The sequence below is a fragment of the Ceratotherium simum genome, chromosome 25 (genome assembly GCF_057802395.1).
Source record: "Ceratotherium simum simum isolate JZ-2026a chromosome 25, ASM5780239v1, whole genome shotgun sequence".
Lineage (NCBI taxonomy): Eukaryota > Metazoa > Chordata > Mammalia > Perissodactyla > Rhinocerotidae > Ceratotherium > Ceratotherium simum.
Window position 1 is genome coordinate 8,677,740 of NC_141924.1, and position 23,931 is coordinate 8,701,670.

The following is a 23,931-nucleotide window of genomic DNA, read 5'->3' on the forward strand; positions in this document are numbered from 1 at the left end:
ATTTTGGAAAATGACACTGCCAATGGCAATGCCACCATGGTATTTAAGTCACCAATACAACATACACACATCAGTTGGCATTTTTAGTATTTACATTCTCATGTTTACAACTATGGTGAATCTACATATAGTGGGGTGAGTGCTTGATTACTTCATTATGTCTTCTAGTATGGCGGAATCTGAGCATTTATATATTAAAATACTTAAAATTTTACCACAAACTACCTTTCTATTATTCCTTCTTTAAAGCACATTTATGGTATTGTACTGATTTGGGTTGAAATGATGCAGAATCATGTGCAATTGTCTACAAATTTCATTCCAGTGAAGTAAATGAGACATTACAAAATATTTGTTGTAAAAGGGGGCATTCAGTCTGATGAGATTGAAAATCACTGTAGTATATACTCCCTAAAAATTGCTTTTCTCATTTAACAATAAGACTTAGAAATTTTTACATATGTAGCATGGATGTACTATAGTTTATTTAAATATTTACTATTAGTGGACATACAGATTATTTCTAATTTTGTGCTGTTAGAAACAACGAATGTAATGAAATCTTCCCATATACATCTTTGTGCACATGTGCACATCAGGGATAGATATTGAGAAGTAAAACTGCTAAATCCAGAGTAGATGTATTTTAACCTTTAAAAGGTACTGACAGGGGCCGGCCCGGTGGCACAAGCAGTTGGGTGCGCGCGCTCCGCTGGGGAGGCCCGGGGTTCACCAGTTCGGATCCCGGGTGTGCACCAACGCACCGCTTGGCAGGTCATGCTGTGGCAGCCTCCCATATAAAGTGGAAGAAGATGGGCATGGATGTTAGCCCAGGGCCAGTCTTCCTCAGCAAAAAAAGAGGAGGATTGGCAGGTGTTAGCACAGGGCTGATCTTCCTCACAAAAATAAATAAATAAATAAATAAAAGGTACTGACAAATTTCTTTCTAAAAAGGCATACCAACTTACACTCTCACCAACAGTACATAAAAATAACCTTTTCTCCACATCTTTTCCAACACTTGAGTTTTTCAATATTTTTAATATTTGTAAATCTTTGGAGATAAAAATTGTTTCTCATTTCAAGTTGCATTTCCCTAACACTACTCAAGTTGAATGAATATCTTTTCAAATATTTCTTGGCCATTCTATTGCCTTAGTTAATTTGAATTCATATCTTTTGCCCTTTTTTTTCTTTGGGGTTGATTTTTAGGAGTTCTTCATATATTCTGACTATAAATTATTTGTTTGTTTAATACATATGTTGGAAATTACTTTCTCCTAGTCTGTTGCTTAGCTTTTAACTTTGGTCATACAGAAGTTTAAAATTTTGATAGTCAAATTTATCACTGTTTTCCTTTATTGCTTCATAGTTTTTGTTCTTCTTAAAGAAGGCTTTCTCTACCTCATCATTTTCAATGGCTGTATAATATTCCATTGTATGGATATACCATAATTTATGAAATTCTCTCTCATTATTAGAAATTTAGGTTGTTCCATCCTTTCATTAATATAAATAATGCTGTGGAAAACAACTAAGTGTTCCACTTGATATTTCTAATATATATCTTAGGGCCTAGCAAACTAAGCACCATAAGTGTTTCTTGAATGGCAGAGGGGAGAAAGGCAGGAAGGTTCTTCCACACTGACATTCAAGGCATGTTAAAAAATGCAGCCTGATGTCAACCAAATTATGGGGGAATTAGCCCTACAATTCTACTTCTTTAGCCTGTCTAATCAGGAACTGACTCTGCTTCTAAAATCTAGGCATGGAAGTAAAGCTTCACTTTCCCCTTCCAAAGGATGGAACAACTACCTGAGACACCTTTAATCACATACCTGAGTCCTCCTTCTTATCCTGACTTCAGTTTTAGGGCGCCACTTTGCTTGGTGAATCTTCAAATTTTACTTCTTAGAAGGTAGTAAATGAGCCTGAGAAGATGAGGCAGAGGGAAGAGAAGCCAAAGACCCAGCAGGTTGAGCTGCCACCGATTTGTGAGATTCAGCTCTATTTCCAGCAGGTGCAGTTTCATCTCTTGGAGGTGGGGCTTCATTTCCACTAGGTAGGGCTCCATATCCTGCAGATGGGGCTCCATATTCCACTGGTGGGGCTCCATATCCTGCAGGTGGGGCTACGTATCCTACTGGTGGGGCTCCATATCCCACAGGTGGGGCTCCATATCCTGCAGGCGGGGCTCCGTATCCAGGAGGCGGGGCTCCATATCCCTCCAGGGGGGCTCTATATCCCTCTGGTGGGGGTCCATAGACAACAACTGGGTATGCTGAGAAGGAAAAAAAATCAATTACTCATTTTTGTTAGAGTGGACAAGGAAGCAGTGAGAAGAAAGAGTAAGAAAAAATAATGCTGAAGCAAACTGACAAAGGAAGAGAATTCAGGCAGAATAATGCTAAAGCCAGACCCTTCAGCCACCACCAGTTGAAGGCTTTATCATTTCCTGTCGTGGAGGGATTCAAATTAACACGAAAACAACACTACAGTTATATCTCTACATTACTTATAGCTGTGCACCAATATATATTTTACTTAATAAAGTTTGTTTTTATTATGAAAAAAGTAATACATGCTCAATGAGGAATACGTATTTGGAAAAGAGACAAAAGATGAATTTTTAAAAGTCATCTATAATTCCATCATCAAAGACAAAAACTTAATATTTTAGTGTATTTTTTGTAGGATCTCTGTTAATATTTTTTTTTTTTTAAGATTTTATTTATTCAGTTTTTTTCCCCCCAAAGCCCCAGCAGACAGTTGTATGTCATAGGTTCACATCCTTTTAGTTGCTGTACGTGGGACTCGGCCTCACGTTGGACGGAGAAGTGGTGCCTCGGGGCGCTCCCGGGATCCGAACCCAGGCCGCCAGCATCAGAGTGCGCGCACTTAACCGCTAAGCCACGGAGCCGGCCCTCTGTTAATATTTTTTAAACAATAATGATTATAAGAACCATACAATTTTTTATCTGGCTCTTTTTATTTGACATTATAAGAACTTCTTTATATTATTAATGTATTTCATAAATTAAAAGCTGGACAATATTTTATCATATGGATAGGTGCTACTTAATTCTACTGTTGTAGAAGAGCATGTTGTTTCCAACTTTCCAATTAATAGTACAACAGACTTTGGTTTTATTTATTTCCTTGGCTACACTCCCACAGTGATTTAACTGGATCAAGGTGAATGGACAACTGTCAAATTATTTTGCTGTAATCCATATTTATATTTAAGCTAACTAGAAAAACGCTTTAAAAGAACTGTCTTGAGAATGCTCAAATAACTAAAAGAAGATGTGGAGAAAGTCAAGAAAACAATGTATGAACAAAACAGAAATATCAATAAAGAGACAGAAAACCTACCAATACTAAAAAGAAATTCTGGAGCTGAAAATTATAATAACTGAAATGAAAAATTCATTAGAAATTTTTAGATTAGAGTAGGTAGAAGAAAGAATCAATGAACTTGAAGATAAGACAATGGAAATTGTCGAGCCTGAGGAACAGAAAGAAAAAAGATTGAAGAAAAGTATACAGAACCTTGGGGACCAGTGGGACACCATCTAGCAGACAAACATAGGCATTGTGGAAGTCCCAGAAGAAGAAGAGAGAGAGAAAAGGGCAGAGAGAATATTTGAGGAAATAATGGCTGAAATTTTCCCAAACTTGATGAAAGACATGAATATAAACATCCAAGAAGCTCAACAAACTCCAAGTAAAATGAAGTCAAAGAGATCCACACTGAGATACATTACAATCAGACCTTCAAAAGCCAAAGATAAAGAGAAAATCTTGAAGGCAGCAAGAGAAGTGAATCATCACATACAAGGGATCCTCAATAAGATAATAAGCAGATTTCTCATCAGGAACTTTAGAGGCCAAAAGAAACTGTCAAACAAAAATCCTATATCTGGCCTTCAAGAGTGAGAGATAGGGCCGGCCCCGTGGCTTAGCGGCTAGGTGTGCGCGCTCCGCTGCTGGCAGCCCGGGTTTGGATCCCAGGCATACAACGAGGCACCGCTTCTCTGGCCATGCTGGGGCCGCGTCCCACATGCAGCAACTGGAAGGATGTGCAACAATGACATACAACTATCTCCTGGGGCTTTGGGGGAAAAAAAGGAGGAGGATTGACAATAGATGTTAGCTCAGAGCCGTTCTTCCTCAGCAAAAAGAGGAGGATTAGCATGAATGTTAGCTCAGGGCTGATCTTCTTCACAAAAAAAATAAATAAATAAGTAAATAAATAAAAAATTAAAAAAAAGAGTGAGAGAGAAATTAAGACATTCCCAGATAAACAAAAGCTGAAGGAGTGCATTACCACTAAACTTGCCCTGCAAGAAATGCTTAAGGGAATCCTGCAGGGTGAAATGAAAGGACAGTAATCTGAAGCCATATGAAGAAATAAAGATCTCAATAAAGGTAAATCATTGGGCAATTATAAAAGCTAATATTATTGTAACAATGGTTTGTAATTCCATATTTTGTTTTCTACATAATTTATTTATATTTACATATATTTATTATTCATAAAGAATTATTAGATTATGTTTTTGGGCACACAATGCATAAAGGTGTAATTTTGTGACATCAACTGAAAGGGGTGAAGATAGAGCTGTAAAGGTGCACAGTATTTATACGTTACTGAAGTTAAGCTGGTAAAAATTTAAATTAGTGTTATAATTTTAGAGTGTTAAATGTAACCCCCACAGTAATCACAAACTATTCTATAATTATAGAATATAGACAAAAGGAAATGAAAAAGAAATTTAAACTTTTCACTCTAAAAAAGTCAACTTGTTTAGTTGACTTCTTTTGTGTTTCAAAAGAAGGCAGTTATGCAGGACATGAGAAACAAAAAAGCTATAAGACATATAGAAACCAAATAGCAAACGACAGAAGTAAGACCCCATTATCAGTAATTACTCTAATGTAAATAGATTAAACTCTCCAATCAAAAGACAGAGATTGGTAGAATGATAAAAACTCATGATTCAACTATATGCTGTGAAGAAGAGACTTACTTTATTTTTTCTTTTTTTTTTTTAAAGATTTTATTTATTTATTTTTTTTCCCCCCAAAGCCCCAGTGGATAGTTGTATGTCGTAGCTGCACATCCTTCTAGTTGCTGTATGCGGGACTCGGCCTCAGGATGAACGGAGAAGTGGTGCCTCGATGCGCACCCGGGATCCGAACCCGGGCCACCAGCATCGCAGCGCGCGCACTTAACCACCAAGCCACAGGGCCGGCCCAAGAGACTTACTTTAGATACAAAGACGCACACATGAAAGTGAAAAGATGGAAAATGATATCCCATGCAAATAGTAACCAAAGGGGAGCAAGAGTGTCTATACTAATATCAGAATTTAAATCAAAAAAGACTTTAAGTCAAAAAAGGTTAAGGAGACAAAGAAGGAAATTACATATTAATAAAATGTTCAATACAGCAAAAAGATATAACAATTAAAAATATTTATACACCTAATGATAGACCATCAAAATATATGAAGCAAAAACTGACAGAATTGAAGGAGAAATAGACAGTATAGTTGGAGACTTCAATATCCTACACTCACAGTAATGAATAGAACAACCAGACAGAAGATAAGGAAATAGAGGACTTTTTTAAAAACACTACTGGATCTAACAGACATATATACAGGACATTCTACCCAACAACAACAGAATACACATTCTTCTCAAGTGCACATGGGACATTTTCCAGCTTAGATCACATGTTAGGCCACAAATTAAGTCTCAATAGATTTAAAAAGATAGATATCATACAAAGTGTCTTCTCCAACCACAATGGGATGAAGTTACAAACCAACAACAGAAGTAAAACTGGAAAATTCACAAATTTGTGGAAATTAAACAACACGCTCTTAAAGACCCAATGGATCAAAGGAGAAATCACAAGGGAAATTAGAAAATACTTAGAGATGAATGAAAATGAAAACACAACATACCAAAACCTACAGGATGCAGCAAAAGTGGTGCTAAGGGGGAAATTTATAGCTATAAATGCCTACATTAAAAAACAAGAAAGATCTCAAATCAACAACCTAACTTAAGGAACTAGAAGAAGAACTGACTAAACTCAAAGCTAGCAGTAGGAAGGAAATAATAAAGATTAGAGTAGAGAAAAATGAAATAGAGAATAGAAAAACAATAGAGAAAAATCAGTGAAACCAAAAGTTGGTTCTTCAAAAAGATCCACAAAATTGACAAATCTTTAGCAAAACTGACCAATAAAAAAGAGAGAAAACTCAAATTATTAAAATCGGAAACGAAAGTGTGGACATTACTATTGACTCTACAGAAATAAAAAGGATTATAATAGAGTTCTATGAACAACTGTACATCAACAAATTGGATAACCTAGAGGAAATGGACGAATTCCCAGAAACACGAAACCTACTAAGACTAAATAATGAAGAAATAGAAAATCTGAGTAGACCTGGTAAGGAGATTGAATCACTAATCAAAAATCTCCCAACAAAGAAAAGTCCTGGACCTGACGATTTCACTAGTAAATTCCACCAAACATTTAAAGAAAAACTAGTACCAATTCTTCTCAAATTTTTCCAAAAAATTGAAGAGGAGAGATCACTTTCTAACTCATTCTATTAGCTATTGTGAATAATGCTGCTATGAACATGGGAGTACAAATATCTCTTTGAGACCTTGTTTTCAATTCTTTTGGGTATATACCCCAAAGTGGAATTGCTAGGTCATATGGCAATTCTATTTTCTACTTTTTTGAAGAACCTCCATACTGTGTTCCACAGTGGCTGTACCATTTTACATTCCCATGAACAGTGCACAAGTGTTCCAATTTCTCCACATCCTTGCCAAGACTTGTTGTTTTCTGGGTTTGATGTTTTGTTTCCTTTGTTTTGTTTTGTTTTGTTTTGTTTTGTTTTGATAGTAGCCATCCCGAGGGGTGTGAGAAATGAAAACTTATGTTCACACAAAAACCTGTACATAAATGTTTATAGCAGCTTTATTCATAACAACCAAAACCTAGATAGCAGTAACCCAGTTTTTTTTTTAATTCCTTTGCCATTTATTTATTTATTTATTTATTTTCCCCCAAAGCCCCAGTAGATAGTTGTATGTCATAGTTGGACATCCTTCTAGTTGCTGTATGTGGGACGCAGCCTCAGCATGGCCGGAGAAGCGGTGCGTCGGTGCGCGCCCGGGATCCGAACCCGGGCCGCCAGCAGCGGAGCGCGCGCACTTAACCGCTAAGCCACGGGGCGGGCCCCCCAGATATCCTTCAACTGCTGAATAGTTAAACATATGGTAGTACATCTATACCGTGAAATACTACTCAACAATAAAAAGAAACAAATTATTGATACACGCAATAACCTCAATGAATCTCAAGAGAATTATGCTGAGTGAAAAAAGCCTATCCCAAAAGCTTACATACTGCATGATTCTTTTCATATAACATCCTTGAAATGGCAAAATTATAGAAATGGAGAACAGATTGGGGTTGCCATAAGTTAAAGAGGAGGAGGGTGTGAGAGAGAAGTAGGTGTAGCTATAAAAAGGCAACATGAGGGATCCTTGTGGTGATGGAAATGTTCTGCATTTTGATTGTATCAATGTCAATACCCTGGCTGTAATATTGTACTATAGTTCTGCAAGATGTTACCAGTGGTATAAACTGGGTAAAAGGTATAAGGGATCTCTCTGTATTATTTCTTAAACTGTATGTGAATCTACAATTATCTCAAAATAAAAAGTTTAATTTAAAAAACCATAGTCCCAGCAATAAACAATCCAAAAAGGAAATTAAGAAAACAATTCCACTGAACAAAATACCTAGGAATAAATGTAACCAAGGAGGTGAAAGACTTGTGCACTGAAAACTATAAAACATTACTGAAAGAAGTTAAAGAAGATCTAAATAATGGAAAGACTTCCCTTATTCATGGATTGGAAGACTTAATATTAAGTTAAGACAGCAATTCTCCCCAAAGTGATCTACAAATTCAATGTAATCCTTATCCAAATTACAATGGCCTTTTTTGCAGAAATGGAAAATCTGATTCTTAAATTCATACGGAACTGCAAGGGACCATGGATTGCCAAAACAATAATGAAAAAGAAATAGAAAATAAGAAGACTCAGACTTTACTATTTCAAAACTTACTACAAAGCTATAGTAATCAAAACAATGCGGTGCTGGGATAAAGGTAGACTTACATATCAATGGAATAGATTTGAGAGTCCAAGAATAAATCTAAACATCTATGACCAATTTATTTTCAACAAGAATGCCAAGACCATTCAATGGGAAAACTAGTCTTTTCAGCAAATGATGCTGAGACAACTGGGTAACCACAGGCAAAAGAATGAAGTTGCACTCTAACCTCACTCCATATACAAAAATTAACTCATAATGAAGCAATAACCTAAAAATAAGAGCCAAATTATAAAACTCTTGGATGAAAAAACAATAGGGGTAGATTTTCATGACAGTGGACACTAAAAGCACAAGTAACAAGAGAAAAAATAGATAAATTGGATAAAAAATTAAAAACTTTTGTGCATCAAAGGACATTATAAAGAATATGAAAGACAACCTACAGAATGGGAAAACATATTTGCAAATCCCATATCTGATAAAGGTTTAGTATCCAGAATATATAAAGAATTCTTAGGGGGAAGTCAAGATGGCGGCATAAGCAGACTCGGAATTCACCTCCTCCCGTGGACACAGCCAATTTACAACTACTCGTGGAAAAATTACCCCTGAGACAGAACTGAAAACTGGATAAGAGGAACTCCTGCAACAACGGACAATCCTAACTGAGGTAGAAGAGGCAGAGACTCCCTTCTGGAGAGGAAAAACGCCGCCTTCACAAGCCGCCAGCTTCACGGCCGCCGGGAGCAGCTCACAGGTACACAGCCCTCCCTGGAGGCGCGGGGCCCTGAGCCGGGGAGCGCCCCCGCGGTGGGCATTTTGTGGACCCAGCACAATCGAGACCAGCGGCATAATATCTGACTTTGCCTGCTACTAAAACATTGGGGAGACCCCCAGAAAACCCGGTTCACAAAGAAACTAAAACTGGCTCTTAAAGGGCCCGCACGCAAACTCACCCACTTCAGAAAGCATCCTAAAATCACCAGAAAGAAAGGTGCACAGTGCTGTGGTGAAAAGAGACTCACCTGATAGGCCCTGAGTGCATCTCGGTGAGGGGTGAGACCTCTCCAGGGACTGGGACATTGGCAGCGGCCATTGTTGTGGCCTGGTGTGGGCATGCTGACACAGACTCCGTTGGAGTTCTCCCTGGGGCCTGCTAGCCCAGGGTCTGCCCCACCCGCTAGAGCACCGATTTAATCCAGCTCAGCCAGGGCAGGCAGCCCACCCTAGAGACTGGCCCCACCCAACAACAAGCCCTCAGGCAACTTGTGGGCCTGCATAGATTGGTGACTGGATTCTCTGCAGCCTGGCAACTGAGCTGACTTTAGCGGTGCAGGGTGTGCACAAGGAGCGGGTGGAGAGTGTGGGGCGGTGGCGGAGTGTGTGGGGCTCCCGCCGTGGAGAGACTGAGTCCGCTTGGGGAGGTCGGGGCGCTCACACGGGGCAGGACTGTGTTGACTGTGTGTGTGGACCTGTGGGCGGCAGGGCTTGTCAGCTGCAGAAGACTTGTGCTTCTCAAAGACCCATGTAGGGGGTTTGCCCCACCTTCCAAAGCCTGAAACAATTGGGTACTCCCGTGCCTGAGGCCAGCCCCACCCAGCTGCAATCCTCGGAGAGCTGACAAGAGACCTAATAGGCTAGAGGCTTACAGCAACTGTAAAACCCTGAGCCTAACAACCTGCCACGCTGGGGGCCTACTCACTTAAAAGAAATACTGCACCACAAATGTGGTATTAGAACTTGCAGCCAACTGTGCTGGGGCTCCCCACACCTGATAAAGAGACTGAAGGGCCCACAACAACTACAAGCAGCTGAGCATTACAACAGCTGGCCAGGAGCATAACTCAGCCTCCCTGGGCGCCTACAGGGAGAGCAAACAGGCCACAACAGAAGGACACACGTAGCCCACATAGGGGTCACCCTGGAACATTGAGAACTGAGGGAAGCACACTGGAAGCCTCCTAAGGGATCACTTACATAAGGTCACCTATCCAAGAGCAGGAGACGTAGCTGACCTACCTAATACACAGACACAAGCACAGGGAAAGAGGCAAAATGAGGAGGCAAAAGAATACATTCCAAGTAAGGGAATAGGACAAAACCCCAGAAAAGGAACTAAGTGAAACAGAAATGAGCAACCTACCCGACAGAGAGTTCAAACTAAGAGTGTTAAGGATGCTCACTGATCTGGGGAGAAGAATAGATGAACTCAGTGAGAATGTCAACAAAGAAATGGAAGATATAAAAAAGAACCAATCAGAAATGAAGAATACAATACTGGAAATGAAAAATTCATTAGAAGGACTCAAAAGCAGAGTAGAGGATACAGAAGAACGGATCTGTGAGCTGGATGAAAGACTAGAAGAAATTACCCAAGGTGAACAGGTAAAAGAGAAAAGAATTAAAAAGAGTGAGGACAGTCTAAGGGACCTCTGGGACAACATCAAGCGCACTAACATCTGTGTTATAGGTGTCCCGGAAGGAGTAGAGCAAGACAAGGGGGCAGGGAATCTATTTCAAGAAATAATAGATGAAAACTTCCCTAACCTAAGGAAGGAAACAGACATCCAGGTACAGGAAGCACAGAGAGCCCCAAACAAGATAAACCCAAAGAGGCCCACACCAAGACACATCATAATCAAAATGTCCAGAATTAAAGATAAAGAGAGAATCCTAAAAGCCACAAGAGAATGTCAAGTTACATACAGAGGAAACCCCATAAGGCTATCAGCTGACTTCTCAGCAGAAACCTTACAGGCTAGAAGAGAATGGCACGATATATTTAAAGTGCTAAAAGGAAAAAACTTACAGCCAAGAATACTCTACCCAGCAAGGTTATCATTCAAAATGGAAGGAGAGATCAAAAATTTCCCAGACAAGCAAAAATTAAAGGAGTTTGTCACCAAGAAACCAGTGCTACAAGAAATGTTAAAGGGACTGATTTAAGGGGAAAAGAGAAGACCACAAATAGGAAAAATTGTCTATTTCCATGATAAAAACGTAATGGATACAAATGCACAAAAAAGAGGTTAGATATGATATCAAAAACATAAAAGGAGGGAGGAGGGGAGTTAAAGAGTAGAGCTTTCACACAGACGTCAAACTAAAGAGACCATCAATTTTGTATAGAAGAAGAAAGGAACAGAGAAGGACTACTAAAACACTGAGGAAAAACAGTTAAAAAATGGCAGTAAGTACATACTTATCAATAGCTACTTTAAACGTCAATAGACTAAATGCTCCAATTAAAAGGCATAGGGTGGCTGACTGGATAAAAAAACAAGACCCATATATATGCTGCATACAAGAGACACACTTCAGACCTAAAGACACTCACAAACTGAAAGTGAAGGGATGGAAAAAGATACTCCACGCAAATGGCAATGAAAAGAAAGCTGGGGTAGCAGTACTCATATCAGACAAAATAGACTTTCAAACAAAAACTGTAAAAAGAGACAAGGGTATTACATAATGATCAAGGGAACAATCCAACAAGAGGATATAACACTTGTAAATATCTACGCACCCAATGTAGGTGCACCTAAATATATAAAGCAATTATTAACAGACATAAAACAGAAATAGACAGTAACACAATAATAGTAGGGGACTTTAACATTCCACTTACACCAACGATAGAACATCCAAACAGAAGATCAATAGGGAAACATTGGCCTTAAACGACACACTAGAACAGATGGACCTAGTAGATATATACAGAGCATTCCATCCAAAAACCAAAGAATATACGTTATTTTCAAATGCACATGGAACATTCTCCAGGATTGATCACATATTAGGCCACAAAACAAGTCTCCATAAATTTAAGAAGATTGAAATAATATCAAGCATCTTTTCTGACCACAAGAGTATGAAACTAGAAATCAACTATAGGAAGAAAATCAGAAAAGCCACAAATACGAGGAGATTAAACAAAATGCTACTGAACAATGACTGGGTTAACGAAGAAATCAAAGAAGAAATCAAAAAATACCTGGAGACAAATGAAAATGAAAATACGACATGCCAGAATTTATGGGATACAGCAAAAGCGGTTCTAAGAGGGAAGTTTATAGCGATACAGGCCTATCTCAACAAACAAGAAAAATCTCAAATAAACAATCTAACAATGCACCTAAAGGAACTGGAAAAAGAAGAACAAACAAAGCCCAAAATCAGTAGAAGAAGGGAAATCATAAAAATCAGAGCAGAAATAAATGAAATAGAGACCAAAAAAACAATAGAAAAAATTAATAAAACCAAGAGCTGGTTATTTGAAAAGATCAACAAAATTGACAAACCTTTAGCTAGACTCACCAAGAAAAAAAGACAGAAGGCACAAATAAGTAAAATCAGAAATGAAAGAGGAGAGGTTACAACAGACACCTCAGAAATACAAAAGATTATAAGAGAATACTATGAAAAGCTATATGCCAACAAATTCAACAATCTGGAAGAAATGGATAAATTCTTAGAATCATACAACCTTCCAAAACTGGATCAAGAAGAAGTAGAGAATTTGAATAGACCAATCACCAGTAAGGAGATCGAAACAGTAATCAAAAACCTCCCCAAAAATAAAAGTCCAGGACCAGACGGCTTCCCTGGTGAATTCTACCCAACATTCAAAGAAGACTTAATACCTATCCTTCTCAAACTCTTCCAAAAAATTGAGGAGGGGGGGAAGCTCCCTAACTCATTCTATGAAGCTGACATTACCCTGATACCAAAACCAGACAAGGACACACAAAAAAAGAAAATTACAGGCCAATATCACTGATGAACATCGATGCAAAAATCCTCAACAAAATACTAGCAAATCGCACACAACAATATGTTAAAAAGATTATACACCATGATCAAGTGGGATTTATTCCAGGTATGCAGGGATGGTTCAACATTCGCAAATCAATCAATGTAATACACCACATTAATAAAATGAAGAATAAAAATCACATGATCATCTCAATAGATGCAGAGAAAGCATTTGACAAGATACAGCATCCATTTATGATAAAAACTCTGAATAAAATGGGTATAGAAGGAAAGTACCTCAACATAATAAAGACCATATATGACAAACCCACAGCTAATATCATCCTCAATGGTGAAAAACTGAAAGCTATCCCTCTAAGAACAGGAACCAGACAAGGATGCCCACTGTCACCACTCCTATTTAACATAGTACTGGAAGTCCTAGCCAGAGCAATCAGGCAAGAGAAAGAAATAAAAGGGATCCAAATTGGAAAGGAAGAAGTGAAACTGTCACTATTTGCAGATGACATGATTTTATATATAGAAAACCCTAAAGAATCCACCAGAAAACTTTTAGAAGTAATAAACGAATACGGTAAAGTTACAGGATACAAAATCAACATACAAAAATCAGTTGCATTTCTGTACACTAACAACGAAGCAGCAGAAAGAGTAATTAAGAATACCATCCCATTTACAATTGCAACAAAAAGAATAAAATATCTAGGAATAAACTTAACCAAAGAGGTGAAAGATCGGTACACCGAAAACTATAAAACATTTCTGAAAGAAATTGAAGAAGACACAAAGAAATGGAAAGATATTCTGTGCTCTTGGATTGGAAGAATTAACATAGTTAAGATGTCCATACTTTCTAAAGCCATCTATAGATTCAATGCAATCCCTATCAACGTTCCAACAACATTTTTCACAGAAATAGAACAAAGAATCCTAAAATTTATATGGAACAACAAAAGACCCCAAATAGCTAAAGGAATCCTGAGAAAAAAGAACAAAGCTGGAGGTATCACACTCCCTGATTTCAAAATATACTACAAAGCTATAGTAACCAAAACAGCATGGTACTGGCACAAAAACAGACACACAGATCAATGGAATAGAATCGAAAGCCCAGAAATAAACCCACACATCTATGGACAGCTAATCTTTGACAAAGGAGCCAAGAACATACAATGGGGAAAAGAAAGTCTCTTCAACAAATGGTGTTGGGAAAACTGGATAGCCACATGCAAAAAAATGAAAGTAGACCCTTACCTTACACCATACACAAAAACTAACTCCAAGTGGATTAAAGACTTGAATGGAAGACCTGAAACTGTGAAACTTCTAGAAGAAAACATAGGCAGTACGCTCTTCGACATGGGTCTTAGCAACATCTTTTCAAACACCATGTCTGACTGGGCAAGAGAAACAATAGAAAAAATAAACAAATGGGACTACATCAAACTAAAAAGCTTCTGCACAGCAAAGGAAACCATCAACAAAACGAAAAGACAACCTAACAATTGGGAGAAGATATTTGCAAACCATACATCTGATAAGGGCTTAATCTCCAAAATATATAAAGAACTCATGCATCTCAACAACAAAAAAACTAACAACCCAATTAAAAAATGGGCAGAAGACCTGAACAGACATTTCTCCAAAGAAGATATACAGATGGCCAACAGACACATGAAAAGATGTTCAAAATCACTATCAGGGAAATGCAAATCAAAACTACAATGAGATATCACCTCATGCCCGTCAGAATGGCTATAATTAACAAGACAGCAAACAACATGTGTTGGAGAGGATGTGGAGAGAAGGGAACTCTCATACACTGCTGGTGGGAGTGCAAACTGGTGCAGCCACTATGGAAAACAGTATTTCCTCAAAAAATCAAGGATAGAACTACCATATGATCCAGCTATTCCACTGTTGGGTATTTATCCAAAGAACTTGAAAACACCAATTTGTAAAGGTACATGCACCCCTGTGTTCATTGCAGTGTTATTCACAATAGCCAAGACTTGGAAGCATCCTAAGTGCCCATCAAGGGACGAATGGATAAAGAAGATGTGGTATATATACACAATGGAATACTACTCAGCCATAAGAAACAATGAAATCCAGCCATTTGTGACAACATGGATGGACACTGAGGGTATAATGCAAAGTGAAATAAGTCAGAGGGAGAAGGTCAAATACCATATGATTTCCTTCATAATAACAACAATAAACAAACACATAGGAACAGAGATTGGATTGGTGGTTACCAGAGGGGAAGGGGGAAGGGAGGAGGGTGAAAGGGATAATTCGGTACATGTGTGTGGTGAGGGGTTGTAATTAGTATTTTGGTGGTGAACATGATGTAATCTATGCAGAAATAGAAGTATAATGATGTACACCTGAAATTTTTACAATGTTATAAACCAATGTTACTGCAATAAACAAAAAATTAAAAAAAAAAAAAGAATTCTTACAACTCAACAAGAACTTACCCAAGTGAAAAATGGACAAAGGACTTCAATAGATAAATCTCCAAAGAAGATATACAAATGGCCAACAAGCACATGAAAAGATGTTCAATATTATTGGTCATTAAGGAAATGCAAATTAAAACTACAATCAGAGACCACCTCACTCACTTGGATGGCTTTAATATAAAGAACAACGACAATAAAAAGGAAAATAACAAGTGTTGACAAGGATGTGGAGAAATAGGAACTTGTACATTGCTAGTGGGAATATAAAATAGTGCAGCTGCTGTAGAAAGCAGTTTAGTGGTTCCTCAAAAAGTTAAACATTGAATTACCATAATGACCCAATAATTCCAATCCTAGGTATATACCCCAGAGAAATGAAAACATATGTCCACACAGAAACCTATATACAAATGTTTACATTTTATAGAAGCTATTATTCATAATAGCCAAAAGGTGGAAACAAGCCAATTCCATCAATGGATGAATGGATAAACAAATTGTGGTACATATGTACAATGGAATATTATTCAGCCACAAAAAGAATAAAGTACTGATACATGCTACAACTTGGACGAACTTGAGAACATTATGCTAAGTGAGATAAGCCAAACACAAAACGTCACATGCTGTGTGATTCCTTTTACATGATATACTTAGAATAGGCAAATCCATAGAGACAAAAAGCAGATGAGAGAGATGTGGGGAGGAGACAATGGAGAATGATTACTTAGTGGGTAGGGACTGTTTTTATGGGGTGATGGAAAAGTTTTGAAACTAGAAAGAGCTGATGGTTGCACAGTGAATACACGAAAAGCACTGAATTATACATTTTAAAATGGTTAATTTTATGTTATACGAATTTCAACTCAATAAAAAAATTTTTTATAAAACCTTAGCAACACTTACTTTTAGATTTTGAATATTAGATTTTAATAATCCTTAAAAACTAAGGTAGCTATTAAGGTTACAAATAAGCATCCTTCAGTGGTATACAAAACTAAAAGCTGATGGATATGCACATCATGCTCTAAGGAGAACTCAAGCAAGGTCCCACATTTTGGGGTCCGTTGGCAGCCTGTTAGGAGACCCTTTGTGGCCCACCAGTAGACTATGGACCACATTTGAGAATCACTGATCTATCGTGTTCTTCCCAGGAATGTGACTCAGCAGCTGTGGACAGGCACAACTGTTAAAGGGCATAGGGCATACAGCTCAGGGCTGGAGTCTTCCGTGAGGTTGAAGGGCATGGCACAAGCATGGTGGCTATGCTTGTGTAAAATGGGAAGGGGGAAGTGGGCAGGAGCATACGTTTCCCGCTCAGGCTGTAAGCAGGAAGTGACTGTTCCCACTAACGGGAGTTGCCCAGGTATGCTCCATGTTTGTACGTTATAGTTAAAAGTAAGCCTGAAACTGAAGCCCGGTCACTTGTTAACTTGCCAGGAGGTTTCAGTCTGGAAGTAAAGTCATGGACTCAACCATTTTCCAACCCCCAAACTTGTGCTGCTTCTCCTACAGCAGAGTTGGAGGCGAGTTAGCAGTGACTAGATCTTTGAGCCTGCGGCATACTTTTCCATCGCCCAGGAAGAACCTCCCTGCCACACCTTACCTGGACAAGGCATCCGTTGGGTGCACACCATGCTTCCCTGCCCGGTGACTACATACAGTCCTGGAGCACCGAACCAGTAATTTATACTTCTAAGTGGAACTCCTCTGGCAGCTGAGAAGACAAGTTTAGCAAAATGGGACTCTTTAATTCTTTTAAGTCATATGTACAAGAGATATCAACCAAATAATTAACAGAGTATTAACCCTGCCCTTCATATGTGTCCAACAATGCTCCCAGGATACAAGATAAAAAAATATACACCACGCTTGTCCTAAACTGTATGCTTCTTGAGGGCAGAGATTGTGTCTTATTTGCCTGTGCTTATTCAGGGCCTAGCATTGTTGTTATGTGCCATCAAGTCAGCTCCAACTCATGGAGAACCTATGAATGAGTGATGTCTACAATGTCCTGTCCTCTAAGCTCTTTTCCTGCTGCCTTCTACTTTTCCCAGCATTATTGTCTCTTCCAAAGAATCCTGCCTTCATAGCCCCTACCAGAAGAGGTATTCAGAAAAAATTTCCAAATGAGGATTCTATCAAGTTGGCAAGATACATCCATTGAAGACCAATGTAATGGCAATGTGGTACAGAAGAAAGCACTTCTGTTTGTTTGTCTCCCTCTGCATCTCTCTCATAAGGACACTTGTGATGGCATTGGGGACCCACCTGGATAATCCAGGCTAATCTCCTCCTCTCAAGATCGTTAAATTAATTACATCTGCAAAGATTCTTTTTACAAATAAGGTAACATTCATAGGTTCTGAGGATTAGACATGGATATATCTTCTGGAGCCATTATCAGCCTACCACACTAATTTCTGACCTATGGCATATGACCATAAGTAATATACACCACTTCCAGGCCTGGCCCATGAAAACTTCCCAGGTGACATATTTACTCTCTTCTCCTCTCTGCTGGCTATCCAAAGAGGCCATGGAAGCCATGTGTTAAAGATGGCAGAGCCTCTACTACCCTGAGCCCCTGAAGGCCTATGTGGAACAGAGCTCCCTTTTACCCCTGCTGATTGGCCTTTACATAAGCACTAATATCTATTGTCTTTAAGCCATTGATAATTTGGGGTTTATCTGTTTCAATACTAGCATTATCTTAACTAATTCACTATAAATCTGAAGTTGTCCTCCTTACCCCTTTCACTCTCCTTTTCAATATCCTATTAGTATCCTTTCCCAGAAGTAATTATTTTATTCACTTACATGTTTGTGTATTTCTTATATGACTCGCACAAGACTGTAAGTTTAACAAAGGCAGGGACTATGTATGTCTTATTCACTGTTGTATTCTCAATCATCTTGCCTAGCATTTGGCACACAATAGGTATTTGATATATATTTGTCAAAAACATGAATCAAAGAGCTCTGACAAATCAACTCAGCAGAGGGGAAGGAAATCTTTCCTGGTCAAAGAATCAGATCATGAAGCATGATGAGTAGTTAATTCCAAGGGTCTCAAGGAAGCCCATCTCACAAGCCCTGACTCTTGCTGGGGGAGCAGGGGTAGGTTCTCACACCTAAGCCATGATATAATCAGACCCGGAGCAGTTCCAGACTTTGGGAAAAGTTCATATAAGTTGCCTAAATCCTTTCCAAGGGGCTGTGCGACTACTGGAACTCCAAACCTAGCTTTGCAGGCCAAGAAGCAGAACTTATAAGAACACAAAGAGGATCCCCTGAAGTTGCCTGACCCTTAGCCCCTAATCCTAAAAATAAGCCCCACTGAGTACTGTGAGGGCAAAACTAAGAGTGAATTCAAGACCTAGCCATTGTCCTGAGTTCCCCAGACATCTGTAGCAAATTCCCATAGCTGTACCCCCTCTGTCTGCCAAGACATCATGTTATCCAGTGTCAGGCTTCCAGATGCTGTCTGCCCTCTGGACCATGAAGAGCCCTCAGTTGGGTACAGTTTGTGAACTCCTTGGCCTTTCTATCTTTGCACTCTATAATTAAAGGTAATTCTAAAAAATTTTCGTACTCAACTTCCTATAAATTGGCTCTTCCACCACCTTTCTTCTCCAGCATTTCACTGAAATCTCTCTTGCTAAGACCACCAACAAACTCAAATTTCCACATGCAATGCATATTTTTCAGTCTTTATTTTCCCAAACATCTCTGCTGTAGCTGACACAGATGACTACCCAGTATTGCTTGAAACTTTCTCCTCCCTTGACTTCTGGGACAATAAACACTTGATTCTCCTCCTACCTCTCAGTCAGCCCCTTCTCAGTCTTCATGGCAGGTCACTCCTCTCTGCCCATACCTTAAATGTTGAGGACCCTTGGAATGCCATCCTTAATTCACTGAACGAGCCTATCACTCACATAGCTCCAGAGATGACCTGTGTGCTGAGGATTTCCAAATCAGTCTCTAGATACAGTTCATCTTTGGAGCTCCAAGCTGAATGTCCACTGGCCTCTAGCATTACCATGTACCTCACACTTAATACAGTGCAGAGGTTAAGAGTGGAGACTCAGAAGGACACAACATCCCTTACAGAGTATTCCTGCCAAAATGCATGACCTGAATATAATCATGAGGAAACAGACAAACCCAAATTAAGGGCCAGTCTACAAAACAATAAGCCAGTACTCTTTTTAAAATGTCAATATCATGAAAGACAAAGAAAGGCTGAGTCCAGATTGAAGGAGACCAAAGAAATAGGACAACTAAATTCAATGTGTGATCTGGGATTAGATCCTGGATTGGGAAAAAAAAAGTGCTATTAAAATTAGGAACAGTAATGAGTCAATCATCTGAATTTGAATATAAACTATACATTAAAAAATAGTATTATTTCAATGTTAAATTTTCTGAATTTGATAAACATACTGAGGTTAGATAAGAGAATGCCCTTGTTCTTAGGAGATACACACTTGAATATTTAGAAATGAAGGAAATGATCTTTGTGTCTTACTCTCAAATAGTTCAGTGAAAATAAAAGCAAAAAAAGAAAAAGATAAAGCAAATGTGGGAAAATGCTAATAATGGGTGAATCTAGATGAAGGATCCATGGGAGTTCATTGTAATATTGTTGCAACTTTTCTATAAATTTGATTTTTTTTGTCGAAATAAAAAGTTTAAAAGGAGAGAAAGAGTAGGTTTAGGGTTCAAATTCCAGCTCCATCACTTGCTAACTAAATAGCCTTGGTAAATTATATAACCATCACTGATTCAGTTTCCCCAGCTATAAACTGAAGATAATGATAGCACCTACATCATAAGGTTTTTGTGAGGATTAAATACACTGACACACGTAAAGGGCTTGGAACATTGCCCAGTATATGGTAAGTATTCAATAATGTTAGCTAGTATTATTATGTCTAAAATTGAACTTATTTCCTTTCCAACTTAGACTGTCTCCTATATTCTTGACCATGGTTTACAGCATCATGATCCAGCCAGTCTTCTAAGCTAGAAACTTCACTCCATCCTTCCGTGTGTCCCCAGCACTTTGTTCATGCCTCTATTACAGCACATGCCCTGAGACAGGATAATGTATTTGCATATGTCTGTCTCTACTAAATTTTGTTTGTCTCAACTAGATTGGAGTTGGGGATGGAAGGCAAGGGAGAAAGGAGAAGAGCATTCCAGACTGCAAATAGCATGCAGGCTCAGAGATGAGAGAACAAGGTACAAAGAAGTCTAGCTGGATTGGAGTACAAAAGGTGAGAAAATGAAGGGCATGAAGTGAGGCTAGACTGAATAAAAATATATCATAAAAATATTATCTGTATTCAAAGTTTGAAAGAATTTTCTGGTACATCCATTGGATTAGGACTTAAGGCCTGACAGTGCCTCTTCCCTCCTCTCAAGGAAGATAGGGACTAAACCTAAGAGAAGCAAAGGCAAAGCTAGAGAGAAGACAGCAAAGCCAGAGAGGAGAGAAGACAAAAATGCATCCCAGGGGAAGAAGAGCTAAGGGAACTGGGGCTCCCTGATCTGAAAAAGAGACTATTCAATGATATATGACACCAGCATTTAGATGGACAAAAGACAATCAGGTATAAGCAGTCATTCAGGTGTCTGATTCTAAGCTCCCACCAGATTGCAAACTCAGGGAGGGACTGAATAATCTTTGTGTTCCCACCATGTAGTATAGTACTTGGCACATAGTAGGTAGGCTTAGGAAATGTCTGCTGAATACATGTGTAACTACCAACTGCCTGACCACAGAGGCTAGAAAATCTGGACTGGGTAACAGTTCTATTTCAGTTTCATAGGCCTCAAAGTGCTTAATATCTTTATCATTACCACTCACCAGCAGAGGCAGCTTTCATCATCAACTGGGCAAACTGGATAGCACCTCCTTTTCTGAAGCTTAACTTAAAAGTAGCCTGTCCTTCCCAGCCACCTGGGGGAAGAAATAGCACAAACTTACTAAGAGGCGGGCACAGCTGGCGACAGAAGAACTGCCACAAACACTGACAGAAGCACTATGCAAAGAAGCAGGGCAGCTTTAGTTTGAATTCCAACATGAGCCACGTCTTAATCTTAAACCTTCTGGAAGCTTTTGAGAAAAAAATACATTTCTGAGGGGGAACACTTACCATCTGGAGCTGCCCGAATGATCCCTTTAATGTAGTTGGCAGCAAAGACTGGCTGTTCAACGGTACAGTTACTCATCAGATCGAATGGCATCATAAAAGAAAACATGGGATCACTGACTGAGTGTGAAGTCACGAAGATCACCTAAGAGAGGAAAAAAACTTTGGGAAAGGAATGCAATTTGTCCAGAGATTGAGACATACAAGAGTAATTGTAAGGTCAAGGCTGCTTTGGCATCCTGGCCCAATTGAGAAACACCACCCATTTTCTTCCATCCCTCTTCAACACAGAAAATCTCAAAATACAAATGTTTTAAAACACTTTGAAAGTCAATGTTTAACCTCTCTCCATTTTAAGGAAAACAAATGTAGAGTTAATCAAATCAAAGTACAAGTAGAAATTACCCGGTAGGAAGTGAGAAATAATGTTCCCCTCTTTGTACCACTAAAGAGATTGGATCCCCCTGGTTGCTGTGGGAAGGAGAGGTCCACATCCTGACACTGCTGCAAGACACTGCAGAAAAAAGGGCAGACAGCACACAATTTAGACGTTATATAAAATGGCACACAGAAAGACCTTAGCACAGCTCCTAGCCCGGAGTAAACACTCAATAAGTGTTAGCTGCTGCTACCACAACTACAACTACTACTTTATTGAAATAGAAAGGAATTTAAATGATCTTGTTCTCTAACAATTCACATTTATTCTTCTCCCTCTTTACCACTGGATTCTTTTTTTTTTTATCAAACCTACTTCTGTTCTTAATGTTTATTTGTTAATTCTTATACTTCTTGTGCAGTAAGTATAAAGCACTGTGCTAATGGAAGTGTTTCTTTGACTTTGGTAAAGAAGGTAAGGTGTTCACAGAGTGCTCCAGAATCCTCTGATGTGTTCCCTCTGCCTGTCATGTTCTCCCCTCACTCTTTTTTTTTTTGTGAGGAAGATTAGCCCTGAGATAACATGTGATGCCAATCCTCCTCTTTTTGCTGAGGAAAATTGGCCCTGGGCTAACATCCATGCCCATCTTCCTCCACTTTACACGGGACACCGCCACAGCATGGCTTGACAAGCGGTCCGCACCCCAGATCTGAGCCTGCAAACCCCAGGCCGCCGAAGCAGAGGGCACAAACTTAACCGCTTTGCCACCGGGCCAGCCTCTCTCCCCTCATTCTTAACCTGAAAAACTTGGACTCATCCTATTCTCACTCATAGAATACTTTTGGGTTTTTTTTCTTTCTTAGTAATTATTATAATATATATGTGTTTATTTGTTCAATGTCTTCCCTAATGATCATTAGGGACAATGTCTGCCTTCTTTGCCACTGTAGCCCCAGCAAACAGTGGGTGCTACTAAATATTTATTGAAAGAATGAGTGAATGAAAACATGAATACAAATAATAATGCAAGCAATATATGACATACATAAATGACACAAAAATGTCATGGCAATTTAGTGGAAGGAGGGATTAGTTTTGGTTGAAGTAATTAGGAATGACTTTATAGAAAGGGGGAAATTTGAGCTGATTCTTAAGAGATGAATAGTGTTTCAGTAGGCAGAGGTGAGGGTAGGGAACAATGAAGGTATGCAGTGGAAAGCAAACTGCATACTTGAGAGTAGCCTACCTGTGTAGATTCATCAAAACAGCGTGGAAGTGAGGTTGGGAGGAATGGTGAGATAAAACTGGAAAGCCATGCTGGGACTAGAATTAGAGACATTGTTTGATAGGTAAGGAGAAACTGTGAGCTGCAGTTATCTCAGCAGGGTAGTGACATGATCAAGGAAGTGGTGTATACAAGAGGGACCAGTTTAAAAGTCTTGATGTGAGGTAATAAGAACTGGAACTAGGGTGGTGGTGTGTGGATAAACAGGGCTTTTTAAAAGACTATGAAAATATATGATGTCAGCAAAAATGGTGGAATAGGGAAGTCCAAAAGTGAGTCCAGAATTCTGGAATCTAATCAAAAGCTTATAGCAACTCAGGGAATGTTTAATCAAGAAAAAATAGCTGAATCCAATAAGAGAGCTTTGTGGTATTTTAACTTACCCTGGTACCATCCTCCACTCCCCAACTAGGCAACAGCCTTGAAAACAAAAACTCACGTTTCTTATATAGGTACCAAGTACAAAGGGAGCAGAACAGACCTTATTCTCAAAGAATTGTGGTTGTTTGTTTTGACCTGTCTAGTGGCTCCCTGAAGGACTGGCTCAAAGGGTGTGTGCCTAATTCAGAACTCTCCCGGGACTGAGGTGACTACCCAGGGTACATTTGTCAAAAACATTTCAAGGCAACTGAATTCATTGCTGCTGCCTTGAGCAAAGGATAACATTTTGTGCAAATAATAAACAAATG

General features: G+C 38.9%; 1 protein-coding gene across 1 annotated transcript in view; it reads right to left on the bottom strand.

Annotated features, from left to right (window-relative positions):
• Positions 1-1,904: 1,904 nt before the first annotated feature.
• WBP2NL (WBP2 N-terminal like) overlaps positions 1,905-23,931 on the bottom strand; it is a 35,169-nt gene continuing 13,142 nt past the window's right edge. Inside the window, exons 2-6 of the mRNA XM_004438031.3 lie at positions 21,984-22,092; positions 21,582-21,723; positions 21,293-21,385; positions 17,021-17,131; positions 1,905-2,281 (exon numbers count right to left, since the gene is read on the bottom strand). Of these exons, the coding sequence (XP_004438088.2) occupies positions 1,905-2,281; positions 17,021-17,131; positions 21,293-21,385; positions 21,582-21,723; positions 21,984-22,092 (832 nt within the window). The remainder of the gene's footprint in view (positions 2,282-17,020; positions 17,132-21,292; positions 21,386-21,581; positions 21,724-21,983; positions 22,093-23,931) is intronic.